The sequence below is a fragment of the Colobus angolensis genome, unplaced genomic scaffold (genome assembly GCF_000951035.1).
Source record: "Colobus angolensis palliatus isolate OR3802 unplaced genomic scaffold, Cang.pa_1.0 Scaffold27, whole genome shotgun sequence".
Lineage (NCBI taxonomy): Eukaryota > Metazoa > Chordata > Mammalia > Primates > Cercopithecidae > Colobus > Colobus angolensis.
The window spans coordinates 446,454-462,584 of NW_012115932.1; the positions used below are offsets into that span (position 1 = coordinate 446,454).

Here is a 16,131-nt window from a genome sequence, read left to right on the forward strand (position 1 = left end):
TGTTAGCCAGGATGGTCTCGATCTCCTGACCTCGTGATCCACCCGCCTCAGCCTCTCAAAGTTCTGGGATTACAGGTGTGAGCCACCGTGCCCGGCCTACAATTTTTAATTAAACAATATTTTGCAGGGATAGACAAAGAGAATAGACTAGAAACCCCCAAAACAGAGCCATAAAGGTATAGGAATATTATTTATGATGGAGCTAAATATTGGCTTTTTCAACATCTGTTAAGATAATCTCCATCTCTTTCGACCCCAACCTCAGACTATACACAAAAATAAATACCTGACGAATTAGAGACGTAATGAAAAAACAAAACATAAAACCTTTGAAAACAATATAGAAGAGCTTCATGACCTCAGTGTAGGGAAGGACTGCTCAAGACAGACACAGAAAGCACAATCCCTATTCCAAAAGACCATAAATTTGTCTGCATTAAAATGTAAAACCTCTGTTCATCCACAAATGCTAAATATAAAAGACAAACCACAAACGGAAAGAAATTGTCAATACATAGAACTGCTAAATATTTTTCAGATCACATAAAAGTATTCCACAAATCACACAAAAATCAAAATAGACAAAAAATAGAAACAAAATAGATGAAAATATTTCACTGAAGAAAATCCCAGATGGCTTACAAATGACAAGATGCTTAACTCCATTAATAATTAGGTAAATAGAGTTTTAAAAGACAATGGCATCCCATTTCACACTCATTTCATACTTAGCAGTATCAAATGTCAACAAGAAAGGGGAACAACTGGAACATTATACACTACTAGTGGGAAGGTCAATTGGAGCAACCACTTTGGAGAGCTATTTGTCATTATCTAATAAAGCTGTAGATATGCAGATCCTTAGGAGTAGCAAGTCCACTCTCCCACATGAGTCTGAAAGAGACTTTTGCATTCAGGCATCAGGAGCCACACACAAGAATGTTCATGGTTGCACCATTTGTAAAAACAAAAACCCAGAACCAACTCAGTGTCCGACAGTAGAATGGACAAATAAATCATGGTATATAGTAACACTAGGGAAATTGAATAAATTACAGCTATGTGCTGAAATGTAGAGTAACCTCAGAAACATCATATTGAGGGGGGAATAGCAAAGTCATTAAAGAATTATAAAGTGTAATTGTTCTGTGTGTGAAGTATGCAATAGTAGTGTATTGTTTCAGGATGCAAATTTAGTCATTAAGAAAAGCAGGAAAACAGCAAACACAGAATTCCTAATATTTGTTACTCCCAGGGAGGGAAGGAAATAGAAGGGATAAGGAAGAGGGGCTCAGGTTGCTACAAAATTTGTTTTTTCTTCAAAAAGATGGTAATTATACAAAACCATTGTCATTCTTTATAACTATGTCAAGAAACATTGTCATTCTTTCTCCCCTATCCCCCCAAGATGGAGTCTTGATCTGTCTCCCAGGCTACAGTGCAGTGGCACAACCTTAGCTCACTGCAACATCTCCCTCCTGGGTTCAAGCAATTCTCCTGCCTCAGCTTCCCGAGTAGCTGAGATTACAGGCACCCATCACCACACCCGGCTAATTTTTTTGCATTTAGTAGAGATGGGGTTTCAACCATGTTGGTCAGGCTGGTCTTGAACTTCTGACCTCAGGTGATCCACCCATCTTGGCCTCCCAAAGTGCTGGGATCCAGGCGTGAACTCCCGCGCCGGCCAGCATTGTCATTCTTTATACCATATTTATAATTTTATATTATTTTGTTTCTATTCCTAAAATGTAAGAATTCAGATCAAAATTCAAAACATTTTGAATTTGGAAACACTAAAATCAGAAGCCCTGGCAACCACTAGCCAGGTTAGATAGAACAGCAGCTGTTCCTGTAGACAGCATCTCCATCACCTCATTCACACTTAGGCCAGTGCCACATACCACAATGTTACTGTTCTGGGAATGTCATTTTATTTACATCTTTCTTATGGGTTACTCACTGACATCACCTATTTAGTCTTGGTGGGGTCACCTGAGTTTATGACCCTTGGACTACAGCAGTGCTTCTCAAAGTGTGGGTCCCCCAAACAAGCAGCATCAGCATCACCTGGGAATTTGTTTCAAATGTGGATGTGTGGGCACCCCTCTAGACTTACTGAATCAGTAACCCTGGGGGCGGACCCAGCACTGTTTTCACAAGCCCACCAGGTGACTCTGATGCTCACATTTGAGAACCATTCTTTTTGAAGATATGGCACAGCCTAGCTGTGGCTCCCACCCTTCCTGGCCACTCCTCCTTTCTGCATCTCTTCAGTGAGGCTCTTCTTTCTCCTCTGAGAGGGTTGCAGTTTCTCCTAATGGAAGTAGTGTTCATTTGCAAGAGCCAGCAGGACCCTTAACTGCCACCCCCATCAGGAGGAGCTCTTCTTCCATTTTTCCTTACTACGTGCCATCTAAACAATTTTGTTGTGATCATTAAGCTATGGGCAGAGGCTGATGGACATCACTTCAGGAGTGATGCTCTCTGCAGTTTCCACAGGGCTTTTGTAGGAGCATATTAGTCCATTTTCTTACTGCTATAAAGAACTGCTTGAGTCTGGGTAATTTATAAAGGAAAGATGTTTCATTAACTCACAGTTCCCCATGGCTGGGGAGGCCTCAGGAAACTTACAATCATGGTGGAAGCTTAAGGGGAAGCAAGGAACCTTCTTCACAAGGTGGCAGGAAGGGGAAGTGCCAAGCAAAGGGCGAAAACCCCTTGTAAAACCATCAGATCTCATGAGAACTCACTATCATGAGAACAGCATGGGGGTAACCACCCCCATGATTCAATTACCTCCCACCAAGTCCCTCCCATGACACGTGGGGATTATAGGAGCTACAATTCAAGATGAGATTTGGGTGGGGACACAGCCAAACCACATCAAGGAGCTTTATCTCAGTGGAAAGATTAGCATGTGAACAACTTCTGTTAAGTCTGCGTGAACATCAAAGGACATTAAGCTGGGCTATAAAACAGAAAGCCGGTCGGTTACGGTTTTTGTCTCTGCTTCCAGGAAATCATCATTTCTACTTTGTTGCCTTTCACAATAGGACACTTTCAGAGTAGTGCCCTTTCTCACCACCCTGGTTCTTTCATGGCTGAGATGTGGGGAAAGGCAGGAGTCATCTCTGAGTCTACCTCTCTGGCCTGGGTCCCTCCTACTAATCTCAGAGACCTAGGCAGTGGGCAAGAATAAAGTGAATTCCAATGCCCATCTGAAATGCCAGTCCTGCATCTGATAAAACTCTGTAAGCTCCACACTTTTTTCTATTTCAAGCTTTCTTTTTCACCAAACTATTCTGTTTGTACTGGATCATTCACTTTGAACTCTATGTACCAAGTCTGAACACATTCCAAATATCCTAAATTTGATATTGCTGAAGTAGACTGTTCAAGTTATAAGAAATACTGTATAACCATGAAGTATGCATCACTCAGCCATATATACTACTGTTACCTCACTACTGTTTACACACATCGGTTTTAGAAATTTAAGCATTAATTTCTTGAAGAAAGGATTACAGAAAATGGAGTAAAGATACGATAGATGGAAAGAAATACAGTTTTTCTGGAACTAATATGGTATAAACAAATATTAGCTCTGGAGTCCACTAAATTGAATTCAAATCTTGGCTCTGCCATTTTACTAGGAGTATAACCATGAGCAAGTCACTGTACCTTAGATTCCTTGTTTGTATAATCGGGACTATAGAAACGCCAGATTGAGGTGAGGATTAAATGAGGTAACACATGTAAAGCCCTCAGCAGTGTCACCACCTAGTAACTAACCCCTCAATAACACATAGCTGACATTGAAGGCAAGAAATAAGACCAGAAAAACAGATCAGAACAAGTTCTAAATGGAGTTCAGATCTCTTCTAAGGAAACTGTAGAACATATTCTACAAGTTTTGATAAGTAACATTTTCAAAACTTACTTCAGGAAGATATATTTTTGTGTGAAGTTCATTAGGAAAAAAGAAAAACTAGAGACAAAACTTGAGAGACAGTTACAATAGTCCAGGTTACAGGTGACTTTCATAACCCCTCCCATTGATTCTGATGCTCACATTTGAGAATGATTCTAAGAAATTTTAGGAAGAAAAGAGGAGGGAAAGGAAGAAAGATTTGCCCATGGTCAGTTAGTGGCCACTCCATGGCTTGATTCTGAGAACAGAGAAGTTCTGAGTTAAAAGCCACGTTAACTGAGGGAAGAAGGAAGAAAGAGAGAAGATGATAGGAGGACTGTCACCTGGGCAAGGGGGATGATGGCTGAGCCACTGATAAGGGGCGAGCAGGCAGTATAGTAAGAGCACAAACTCATCCTACAAGGAGAAAGGTATTGACATTAGTGCAAACAGGAGTTAGAAAACTTTGGCCAAAAACCATCTTCATATGTCAAACGTGAGAGGGAGTCAAGAGCACAGGGGCAGCTCTAGTTAGTTGGATTAGGGTTCTAGACCAGGTCATACTGCACCGACATCACTTTCTGTTGTCCTGCTAATGAGTCCCTTTCTCTGTTGCACTGACATTATCAAACCAAATGCAAACGGGATGAATCACAATAATGGGCAGAACTGCACCTGGTTCAGCACAACCTGGTGAAGGCCTTAAGAGGAGGGGAGGTGGGGAGTGGAGGATCTTTGCCACACCCAAAGGGGTAAGACCACAGAAGAAAAAGTTATCTACAGAGAAACTTAGGCCAATCCTTTCATAAGTACTCCAGGACTACTGCTTCTCTTGATGACTTCAGTTGACTCATTGTAGGGGGGACAATTCAAGGCAGAAGGCTGCTGCCTGGAAGAAATCCTCAAGAACCTAGACCTGAAAAATGTGGATGAGCTCTCTCTTGGCGTTTGTGCAGTGTGGCTGGGGGTTGCCCCGTAGTGGACCTTACTGGTCAGCTTGCTCTGTTTGCCACTTACTGAGGCCCAGAGACTTCACCCAATTCAGAGGCAGTGGCAAAAACAGAACAAAGTCAGCAGTGGGCAAGGAGAATGATGTTCCTTTTTAACATGTTTAAGGTGTCTGGAAGTTAGAAGTACTAAATTAAACTTAGGAAACTGGTCTGGATCAGAGTGTTTTGAGAACCACTGCTGAGGTCTCTGTTCCTAAGTTAGGATACTTTCTTTGTAACAGAGAGGAGGATCTTCATACATTCCGATCTAGTAATAGTATTAAAATCAATTGGGTATGATGGTTCATGCTTGTAATCCCAGCACTTTGAGAGGCCAAAGAGGGAAGATCACTCGAGCCCAGGAATTTAAGACCAGCCTGGAAAAACATAGCAAGACCCTATCTCTACAAAAAATTTAAAAATTAGCTGCACATGATGTCACATGGCCCTGCTACTCAGGAGGCTGAGGCCAGAGGACAACTTAAGCACAGGAATTTGAAACGGCAGCGAGCTATAATTGTGCCACTGCACTCCAGCCTGAGCAACAGGTTGAGACCCTGTTTCTAAGAAAAATAAAAATAAAATCTAGAATATTTAGGGGATGGTTGGGTTTGAGTTAATGTTTTTCTCATTATATGAATTAGGCAAAAAGCTTCCTGAGGAGTATTATCCTGTTTTGCCATCATAATTAGCATAGAATGTGGCTGATTCTCCTCTTGATTTATTTTTTATCTTGCATACCATAAAATTCACTCATCTGGAAGTTTTCACAAATACATAGAGACCTGTAACCACCACTGCAATCAAGTTTCATGACACAAAACATGTTTTTCTTATGCTGTCCCTTTGCAGTCAGACTACCTCTCCTCCCCAGCCCCTGCCAGCCACTGACCCTTTCTGCAATGCAGAAATGACAGCTGCATTGAAGGTTAAGGCCTGAAGCTTTCTTATGATTGGTTGGTATTGTAACAATAGCAACAGCAGTAATAGTAATATATAATACATATTTGAATTTCTATTGTGTCAGGCACTATTTGAAGCACTTTATAAATGAGGAAACTGAGGCTTTCAGAGATTTTAGAAAAGAAAGAGGAGGTAAAGGAAAAAAGACTTGCCCATGGTCATTTAGTGACCACCCCATGGCTTCACTCCAAGCATGTCAGACTCCTAGACCCATTTTCTTTATATGATTCTGCCTCCATGGAAGATACAGAAGCAGGACCAAGTAGAAAGGATACCTACCAATTCCAGGAAGCTCGGTTTAGACCCGGGATTGCCTTACTTTTTTTTTTTTTTTTTTTGTAAACTTATATAAGAGTTTGATTAATTATACCAGTAAAACAACAATTGGATATAAGATAAAATGAAGCCAGGATCCTAGAACACCCTCCTTACAGCCTTTGTAAAATGCAATGAAGATAAAACCTACACTTATTATGTTCCCTGTCATACGCTTGACCAGGTTTGTAAAGCAAAACTTTAACAAATTCTCTGATCAAATACTGAAATGCTCTGTTAATGTTCTTGAGCATGAACTTCCTTTTGTATTAAAAAGAAAAAGGGATCTTTATTGTTGATCTTTGGTGTTTTTCAGGTTGGAGTCCCCAACCCGGTCTCTAGTGATGGAGGCCCCAAAAGGAGTCGAAATCAATGCAGAAGCTGGCAATATGGAAGCCACCTGCAGGACAGAGCTGAGACTGGAATCCAAAGATGGAGAGGTGAGGGGTGAGAAAGACAGAAGTTCAAAGAGCTACAGCTCCAATAGGCCAACCCTTCCCATAACTGGTTGACCTCGGAGTTGGATCCTATGGCATATCAAGAAAAGGAGCCAAACAGGTTTTATTTCTCAATTAATTGAGCAGCATGATTATAAGCCAAACCCACAATCCATCAGAGTGATGATTATTTGTAAAATGCAGAGATAACGGCATGTATTCCAAGTACAGAATTACATGACCATGAAAATGAATGCTATTGTCAAATTCTCTCTCGTCACCTTAAAATAAGATTTTGTTAGCCAACATAATTACGCTGTATATATTATACACATCTGGCTCAAGATGAACTTAATTTACTTGTTGTTACTTTGTGTCACACGTTTCCTGTTTTCATTGAAAATGGGGAGGCAGATTGAACAGCTGTCCCAACCAGAACAAGCCAAAACTTAATAGGGTAAGACTAGGCAGCAAGGGAGTGAAACACTGCAGATATTCATTCTCTTATGCCAACACAGCCCCAGTTGGGTGAAGAGAAATGCTCCTTGTGTTTTTCCAAGCAAGACAAGCCAGTTACTACCCACCCCCAAAGTATGATTTGTCTGTAAACTTTTTAAAATGCCTTCAGGCTGGGCACGGTGGCTCACGCCTGTAATCCCAGCACTTTGGGAGGCCGAGGCTGGTGGATCACGAGGTCAAGAGATCGAGACCATCCTGGCTAACACGGTGAAACCCCGTCTCTACTTAAAAAATACAAAAAACTAGCCGGACGTGGTGGCGGGTGCCTGTAGTCCCAGTTACTCGGGAGGCTGAGGCAGGAGAATGACATGAACCCGGGAGGCGGAGCTTGCAGTGAGCTGAGATCACGCCACTGCATTCCAGCCTGGGCGACAGAGCGAGCCTCCGTCTCAAAAAAAAATAGAATAAAAATTAAAATTAAAATGCCTTCAAAGTGTTTGTAAGTGGACTTTGCTATTTAGTCATAGAGTAAAAAATCTGTTTTTTTTTTTTTTTAAGAAAAATGCTATTCCACCTGACTATTCAATGAGAGAGGTTATCAGTCTCTACCTGCTTCTGTACATGCACTCCATGGATATAAAAGTCCCCCTTTAGATTGGTATGGCATTTGCTGTTTTGTTTTAGAAGAGATAGAGCATTCAATTATCACAACTGCCTCTTCAAGCAGCCACAAACTGCAAACCACACACATATAAATATAGTGGCTACTTCACATATGCAGTTTACAGCTATCAGAATTTGAACTCTGGAGGAATCAGTTATAATCATAAATCTAATGCCACCTTCCACCACTGCTTATTTTTATAGGCATGTTTTTCTCAAAGTATATTCTATAGACCATCAGCCCCATAAATTGTTAGAAAAAGGAAAAAAAAAAAGCAGATAGGCTCACTAGCATTTAAAAGTTGGAAAATGTTACATACTCTATTCTCTTCTTGAGCACTCACCTTGCATGCAGTCATAGTAGGATCTGAGAAGTGCCATAGTAAAGAAAATTGTTAAATGTCACATTTTCACATTTATTTGACTCTAGGACTCTATTCACATTCTGTATGACTTTTTTTTGCAAAATGCTAACATAGACCAGTGCAGCATTATCTTGCTGGAATCTAAGCTTCTGTGAACGTAGAAACTTTCCGTCTTGTTGGTATCCAAATCTCCAGTACCAAAAATAATCAACACAGTAGGTGCTCATTAGATTTCAGTTGAATTGAACATTCATCTGTTGTTTCTGAATGTCAAGAGAAGAGATGACGGTCTCTGACCGATGCTTTCCTTCCTATTCTCTCTCTTTAGATTAAGTTAGATGCTGCGAAAATTAGACTACCTAGATTGCCTCACGGATCCTACACGCCTACAGGAACGAGGCAGAAGGTCTTCGAGATCTGCGTCTGCGCCAATGGGAGATTATTCCTGTCTCAGGCAGGAGCTGGGTCCACTTGTCAGATAAACACAAGTGTCTGCCTCTGAAAGACTATCCATAGTGGACATTGTTGGCAGCATAAAGGCCTTTTTTGGCTTTAGACACTGGCTGCCAGCTATTTTTACTAGAACACAGAAAGCCTATCAAAGACCTTTTGTGTGTGTGTACGCGTGTGTGTGCGCTTGAGTGTGTTTGCGTGTGTGGGTGGATATAAATATATATAAATATATATAAATAAATATATATATCCTCTGTATAAAATGAGGTTTCAGTACAAAAGGAACCATGGGTGACCCTGTGATATCCACTGTCATTTTCCATCCCATCCCCACCACCTGTGTGACAAAAATCTAAACACATGTCTGTCCCAGCATTCCCCAAACTATTCAGAATCACACAGCGTATTGGACACTGACAGAAACTTCATCTAGATGTTCGAGTAGCAGCATATCTTCTCCTTTAGTGTCATTACGAGGGAGTGATGGCGGGAATCTCAAAGTTGCACTCAAGCTCTGAGACCTTTATGTATCAAAAATAGGCATTTGATTTCCTGCTTTAGCTTTAGTAAGGCTGGCTAACTTCCCCCTCTTCAACCTAGGGACCGCCAATGCTGTAGAAGTCAGCCATAGGAACTCAAAATGGCTGGCCTACCTTGGCTACCAAACCTATTGGGGTTTTTGTAGTTGAATGAATGAGGATGAATTTCAGCAAAATTTTGAACTGCTCACCCAACTTCTGCTATCTTGCTCCCTCCAAACTCACAGTCAAATTAGGCGCTGTAAATCAGGACAAAATAAGATAACAGCTGCTCCTCAGTCAGCTGGAAGCTACTCAATGGCCTGACGGGCAATGAACAAATGGGTGATATGTCTCTGTTTAAAGGAAAAATGGCTTAAAAGCTGTTCTGTTCTCCCTTCTGACTTTAACCAAAAGATTTCAACCCACAATGGTCAGGTCAATCAAAATCCCTAAGAGCAGAACTCCTACCCCAAAAGCAGCTTGGAAGTCTAATTAAGAGTAGCATAAGGAACCTAATTATGTTTACTATGTTTCTTGGGATTGGTGGGTAATGTGAAAACATGCTCTTTATTTTTAAAGGCATGCACAAACTCTGACTTTGATCTTATATATTTTTTCAGTGCCGGGATATTCATATTCCTAAATACACTATTACGTTTTCTCTAAGAAGCACTACATGCCACCAGAATTGCTCACTGAAAGATAATACAAACTGAGTGTCTTTATTAGAATCACTGTGTCCCCTGGGGCCCAGCAGTACCTGCTTCCCTGTATGTGGAAGCAGCACCCTCATTCCCGCCATCAGCTACCTCTTATCACCCCACCTTCATCATCATGCTCCAGGGTCACCCTGGCCAGCTCTTGTGCTGGGACAGGGGATTACACCATCTCTGTTCAAAGAGGGGGAAATGTGCCTATGCCTTAAGTCAATGCACTCAGCAAGGAGAAGCACATCTTATTTATCTTGTTACCTATCATTTATTTTGGGTAATTGGAGGGGAATGCTTTAGTTATGACTGGACATCTTAAAAGCCAATAGACAAGCCAAATGGTTGGCAGATGTGGACTTCAAAGAGCCCAGAATGAACTCATCACTGGCTTAGACAGTCCTGGATGCCATTTGGAAAGCAGTGGCCCTTGCAAGCCTAAATGAAGTAGTATTTGTAGGCTTGGGTGGCATTTGGATTTTTCTTTTCCCTCAACAAGGTTTTACTTTTTCTTACTTTACAAGCAAGGGAAGTTTTGTGATAGGAGAGAAATAAAAGATATGATATTTTTTGAGATGACACTCAAGCATCAGGCTGAGATTTGCACACATGGGATGTAAAAGCAAGCTGTGTGTTGCTTAGTCACTTAGAAGTTGACGGTGGCGGACAGCAGCATGGGTCCTAGCCTGGCCAGTGATACTGCTGGTGTCCAGACCCCAAACTCACTCCAAGCACTCTTGTTCAATATCTCATGCAGAAGAGTTTTGCTGGTCACTCTTAGGGGTGAGACCCAGTGATAGGTTGGTTTGTAGCACTAAGGTCTAAAAAGGAAAACCATAAAAGACATCAGATTACTCTGGATCAGTATAATTAATATTCCCCATAGGGCCATGCTGCCAGAATCTGTATGTATCAATACAGGGTTTTTCCAAGCCAGGAAACGCCCTCCTTGGCTACTAGGAGCACCTATCCCAAATCATTCAGATAAACAATAATAGCTACAAAGTCGTTTGTGGCTAGATAGGTTAAGACAGGTGATTTTTTAAAGTGGACTGTCTTTGCATTTTGCCTTCTCAAGTTCATTATCTTTGGATGACAAAAAAGCAAAAAGTTCCCAGAACCTTTTTCCTTAGATTTTGTTCTAATCACCACGTGAAAGAATGAGCTTGGCATCAAAAGTTTTATGCCAATAAAAGAGACCGGTGTGATCCCACATGCAAAATTTAATCCTGAGGGTAGTGAGATCACAAAATAGAATAAAAATAAGAGCAATCAACAATATAAATCAAGTACCTATTGGGAACAGATAGAAAATTCTATTTTTCATTTATGCTAAGTGACCACAATATACAAAGTAATAAGCAGGAAATTTGATATGGGTTAAATTATGCATTGTGTTCAGATTTCAGAAATTGGTAGTAAAATGCATAAGTTTCTCAATGTACATCTTTTTATCCCAACACCCTCAAACTAGAATATGTGCCCATGGTCATGAGAAAAAATTTTACCTGAATTTTTGGGCGGGGGGGGAAGCTTTTACATTAAAATCTACTAATGCCTACTTTTTAAAAAATGAGATTCTTTCTAATCTTTATATATGATATTTTCTAGACAATCGCACCTTTGGGTATATTAAACAGCTGGTATCATAACAAAGAGTCCAAATGAACCTTCAATATACTAGAAGTTCTAGTATGTTAATATTGTTCAGAAGATTTTTACAAATTAAAACCTGATTTCCAAATATGTTCAACATTTACTTCTATTTGATATCTGTTCAAGAAGTCATAGAAGTCTTGGGAAACTATTCAAGTATCACAGAGGTTTTGAAAAGCCCTTATAGTGACATCTACCTAGGTAAAAGCCTGACATGTGGCTTTATAATTGTTATGTTACCCAAGGGATAGATGTTATAAACTTCAACCGGCTTTGAACATCCTTTAGGTCATTTTCTCTTTGGACAATTTTCATCACATATCCAGCAACCATAGACCAAAGTTTGCTTGAGGTTTGACCCTAGAGCAGAGGTCGGCAAACTATGACCTGGAAACCAAATCTAACTCACCACCTTTACCCATAAATAAAGTTTTATTGTCACATAGCCACATACATTCATTTACATGTTTTCTGATTTTACACTACAGCAGCAGGATGGAGTAGTTGTGTCAGAGACTATGTATCCCACAAATCATAGATTACTTACTATTTAGTCCTTTACAGACAAAGCTTCCTGACCCCGACCTAGAGGATTTTGTGGTATGCATTGGATATAGCAGGAAAGAAAGCACATTTCCAAACATCAGTGAGTACACGTACATTTCTGTGTCAGCTTGGGAATATAGTTACTTGGCAAAGTCTTTCAGGAAGGAAACCCTTCCTTATGTTACATGTGGAAAGCCTGCCTTCCAAGACATGTGGAAGTAAATGATCCACCTGCCAGAGAAACACAGGCTCAGAGGATTCCTGGGAACAGGGAGGATGGGATTAGTGGAAGCTCAGTGAAAAAGGAAAGTTATGATCCTCCAAGACCCTTAATAGATAGACCATACCAGGTTCTGCAGGTCAGCATCATTGTGTAATGAGAACTGAAGTAGGGGACCCTGTGGTTTAAACTTAGAATCTCTTTCCTGTAGGCTCTTTCTGCTGTCTATATTCATATAAAGTTTTCCACCTCACCCTCCCAAAGTCCAGAGGAATGCCCATTCCATGGTCCTCCGGAGAACAGTTTTGACTTAACATATCTTTTTAGCCCACATCACTTCAGTTATCAACACTGCCACTGTGTTTATTGTTCCTACAGCCACACCAGGCTTGAAGGGTTAGTGGAACCAATAAATAATTGGAAGTATTGGAAAAAGCAACTTAAAATACATGGGGACAAAAAAAATACAGTAAAATTCTTTTTATCAAGCTGATGCTGTGAGAAACAAGATGAATGCCAGTTTGGCTTTATTTCTAAGAATCTGGGTCTTCGTTCTCTGGTGTAGAAGGAATGCAAAAAATAATAATAATAATTTGAAAAGACATATTCTAACATCTCTGCTTCCGTGTGGTAAGGCAGGTTCCTATCAGACATTTATCCCTTTGGTCAGCTCCCTTTTGCCTATCCAGGGCTTCATACTCAATATTGTTTTTAAAAAAAAAAAAATCAGCTATGGATGATTCTTTGGAAGTATGAGTAGCATGGTGGGGAGGAAGGATTTTTTTTTAATGCAAATGACCCCCATTTACCAGACCCTAATCAAAGTCACTTAAGGGAATCCCTCAGCCTTTTATTTAGAAACAGCTGAAATAAAATTAAATTGGCAACACTGCCCTAAGCAGCAGCTAGATCAGAGTATCTTGCTTTATTTCAGGCCAAAGGTAGTATGAGGTTTGGACCAAAAAGGTAAATAGATCCATTCCAGCACCTGATACTGATTTTTCAAGGCTCTATGAAAGGTCAAAAAATTCATTAAACAAGACCAGTTCTCCCTCTTCCCCCCGTCCCAAGAAATCTTAGGCACAAAAAGGATAAGGAAACAGCTCCTGGAATGATACATTTGCATGGTGCCCTAGTAGCAGGTTGGGAAAAAGTTGTAAGAAACAACCTTCGAAAACAGGCCTTTTATCTCAAAGAGAAAATGTCTCTCTTGTGGTCTTTCATCACTATCTCCTTGGTGGACGGTTCCCCTAGTTCCAACATATTTCCATTAAAATAGTCAAAGCCACGGCATTGGGATGTCAGATGCATCTCTTTCTTTGCAGTAATCGGAATTTAAAATTATACGGTTGCCTCTGAATTTCTCATGCACAAAGCCAAACCACTGATAAGACATAAAGCAGTCTGAAGCCTGCTGCTTCAGCCAGCACAGCACACCACACGCGTTCGCACTTTCAAAAGCAATGTGATTTCTATGGTTCTTAAAAGCTTTCTTCATAATGGAGTCCTTGAAATTTCTCAAGGCAGGTCTGAATGGCAAAGGGAAAATAATTACTTGTTGGAGGTCCTCCTTTTGAGTATTGTTAGAGCACACATGTAAAAGAAAACCTTTTTGGGGCAACTCATGCTCATACATGCTGTTTTCTTTGGTTCTCCCCCTACCTTCCTTTTGTAGATATTGACAGAATAGGAGGAAATTAGCATCCTTATTTGAGAAAGAGCAAGAATGCCACGAGCCCTTGATGCAATAGTAAGTGTGATGTCATAATAAAGTACTAATGATGCTATCAAATCCATCAATAAACAGTCTCAAACCTTCCAACAACAGTGCTCACTGCTGCTCCTCAACTTCAGCCCAGCAAGCAGTAATATCATAACCCATTTTGAGATTTGCAGGTGGAATAGAACAAAGAAACAGTCACTGTAAACGAGACGCATGTTTAGTGTCTAAATCCACCTGTTGCAATAGGAAGCCAGAGTGGGGTTCCAAATGCCTCATTAAGTATGTGGACAGCCTCACTAGTAGGTGAGTGAATTGGGCTTTATCACTGAACATTAGCTAAGGTCAGCTTAGTAATACAAATATGAGCCCAACTACGTTGGGAGAAGAGAAAACATCTACTTAATCTAAAATGTACCCCCACATGCTTAGAGTTGTCTAATAGTCCCTCACCTTCCAATGTCTTCACATCCTACTTCTACATTTGGAGTTTTTTGGTGAAATCAGAGATAGCTAAGAATTTCATAAAATGAGATACTCCAAACTGGTCTATTAGGTTCCATGGGAACACTGTAGCCAAAGAATTGTCTGAGGGCAGGAAGATGACACTTGTCAACAAGGAAGACAGTGTTTCTTTAGTTCCCATATTCATCTAATTCATGGGGTTCTAACATTTTGGGGGGTCATGGATTCTTTTGACAATCTGAACCAATCTATGAAACTTCCCCCCAAAAAGAACTACTTCACCAAATATTGCAAAATATAAGAGATTGTCCTGGATCTGAAGCCTACCCTAAGACATGGGAAGAGTTGCATTCTATTCTTCAATTTAAAGAATATTTATTTTTCATCGGAGCTATTGCTAGGCACTGTGCTAAATATTTTACATACATTCTTCTATTTCATCCTCAAAACAATCCTTTGAGTTGGGTTCTAATATAGTCCCAATATTCAGATGTGAAAACTGAGGCTCTCAGTGGCTAAGAAGCTTGCCCAAAGCAACTACCTAGAAAATGGCAGAGCTGGAATGCAGGTTTATCTCCTGACCACTATGCCATAAAGTCACCACATGTTAAACTAATTTTCAAGTTGCTGGGACATGTCCCCTACTAGATTTTAAACTAGATCTTCTTTGGTAGATGAAGCTATAGAACTGCTATTTCCCTGCTTTCTGTAGTCTCTCACAGTGATGCATCTATACTAAAGTATAGATACCCCAGGAGAAAATATAGAAAGCCTGCCTGAATACTAGAATCTAGAACAACAACAAAAATTTAATTTGTTCTGTGTATGCTTAAGTCAAGCTTAAAAAAAATAGATAGGAAAATACCTGGGTTGTTAGCCTCACATTTAGGAGATAACTATAATACTCAACTGCCTGTGGGTGTGGCTAAACAAGGCAGCATTCTGCACCCATACATCTCTTTCCTTTATACTTCCCTTCAAAAGACACATATCTTACTTTTGATCTTTGAAACTATTTGGTCAGTATTCTTCTCTACCTTTACTTGTGGTAAAACTCAAGGAAGGGATCAAATGGAAGCTAATTTCTATCACTGTCTCTGTTTCCCTATAAGAAAGAACTACCAGGGATTCACTGTCTGCATTAGGCATACAATGTCAGAGCTGAGCTGACCACTCTGGTTCTGTAATGGCTTCAGCCTCACACGTTGGCAGCCATCATTAACGGGCCATACCCTTCCCAGGTGCAGAATTAGCCTCTCCAGAGCACTTAGGGCGTCACTACCAATTTATCTGTGTTGGAAATGAGACTCATTTGCCAATTCTTATTTTTAAAGTGGCACTCTTTAACTTTGAACCTGTATATTTTACACTGGCATCCTAGATTCAGCAATGAGGTTGGTGGCGTTTCTACTAGGAAAGGAGAAAATGAATGCATCTGAAGTTCCTTACGGCTTGGTTTCTTTGGAATGCTTTCATCTTCTAAGCAAAGGGATCAGGGTTTGATCTGTAAGAGTTAAAAGACAAAGTCATTTTGAAGATTAGAAACCAGAATGCCCTTGTTAAAGCCCTGTTGTCAACCTGCTTTCACCCAGAGCTTAGAGGGCTCCAGCAGCAAAGAGGCTGGGGTCCATCCCACTCTGATGTGCTTTTTCCACAACACATATCTGGTCCTCTGGGAGGATTGTGGATAGAGCTCCTCGCCACACCCAAAAGACTCAGCCTCAGTGCCAGTGCTTGCCTGA

The 16,131-nt window shown here is 40.5% G+C and overlaps 1 protein-coding gene across 2 annotated transcripts in view; it reads left to right on the forward strand.

Moving 5' to 3' along the window:
• Positions 1-15,239, forward strand: part of SGCD (sarcoglycan, delta (35kDa dystrophin-associated glycoprotein)) — a 426,477-nt gene extending 411,238 nt beyond the window's left edge. Inside the window, exons 7-8 of one of the 2 annotated variants that reach the window (XM_011947661.1) lie at positions 6,494-6,617; positions 8,430-15,239. In XM_011947661.1, coding sequence (XP_011803051.1) covers positions 6,494-6,617; positions 8,430-8,603 — 298 coding nt within the window. In that variant the 3' untranslated portion in view covers positions 8,604-15,239. The remainder of the gene's footprint in view (positions 1-6,493; positions 6,618-8,429) is intronic. The other variant, XM_011947660.1, reaches the window with a different exon arrangement.
• The last annotated feature ends 892 nt before the right edge of the window (positions 15,240-16,131 follow it).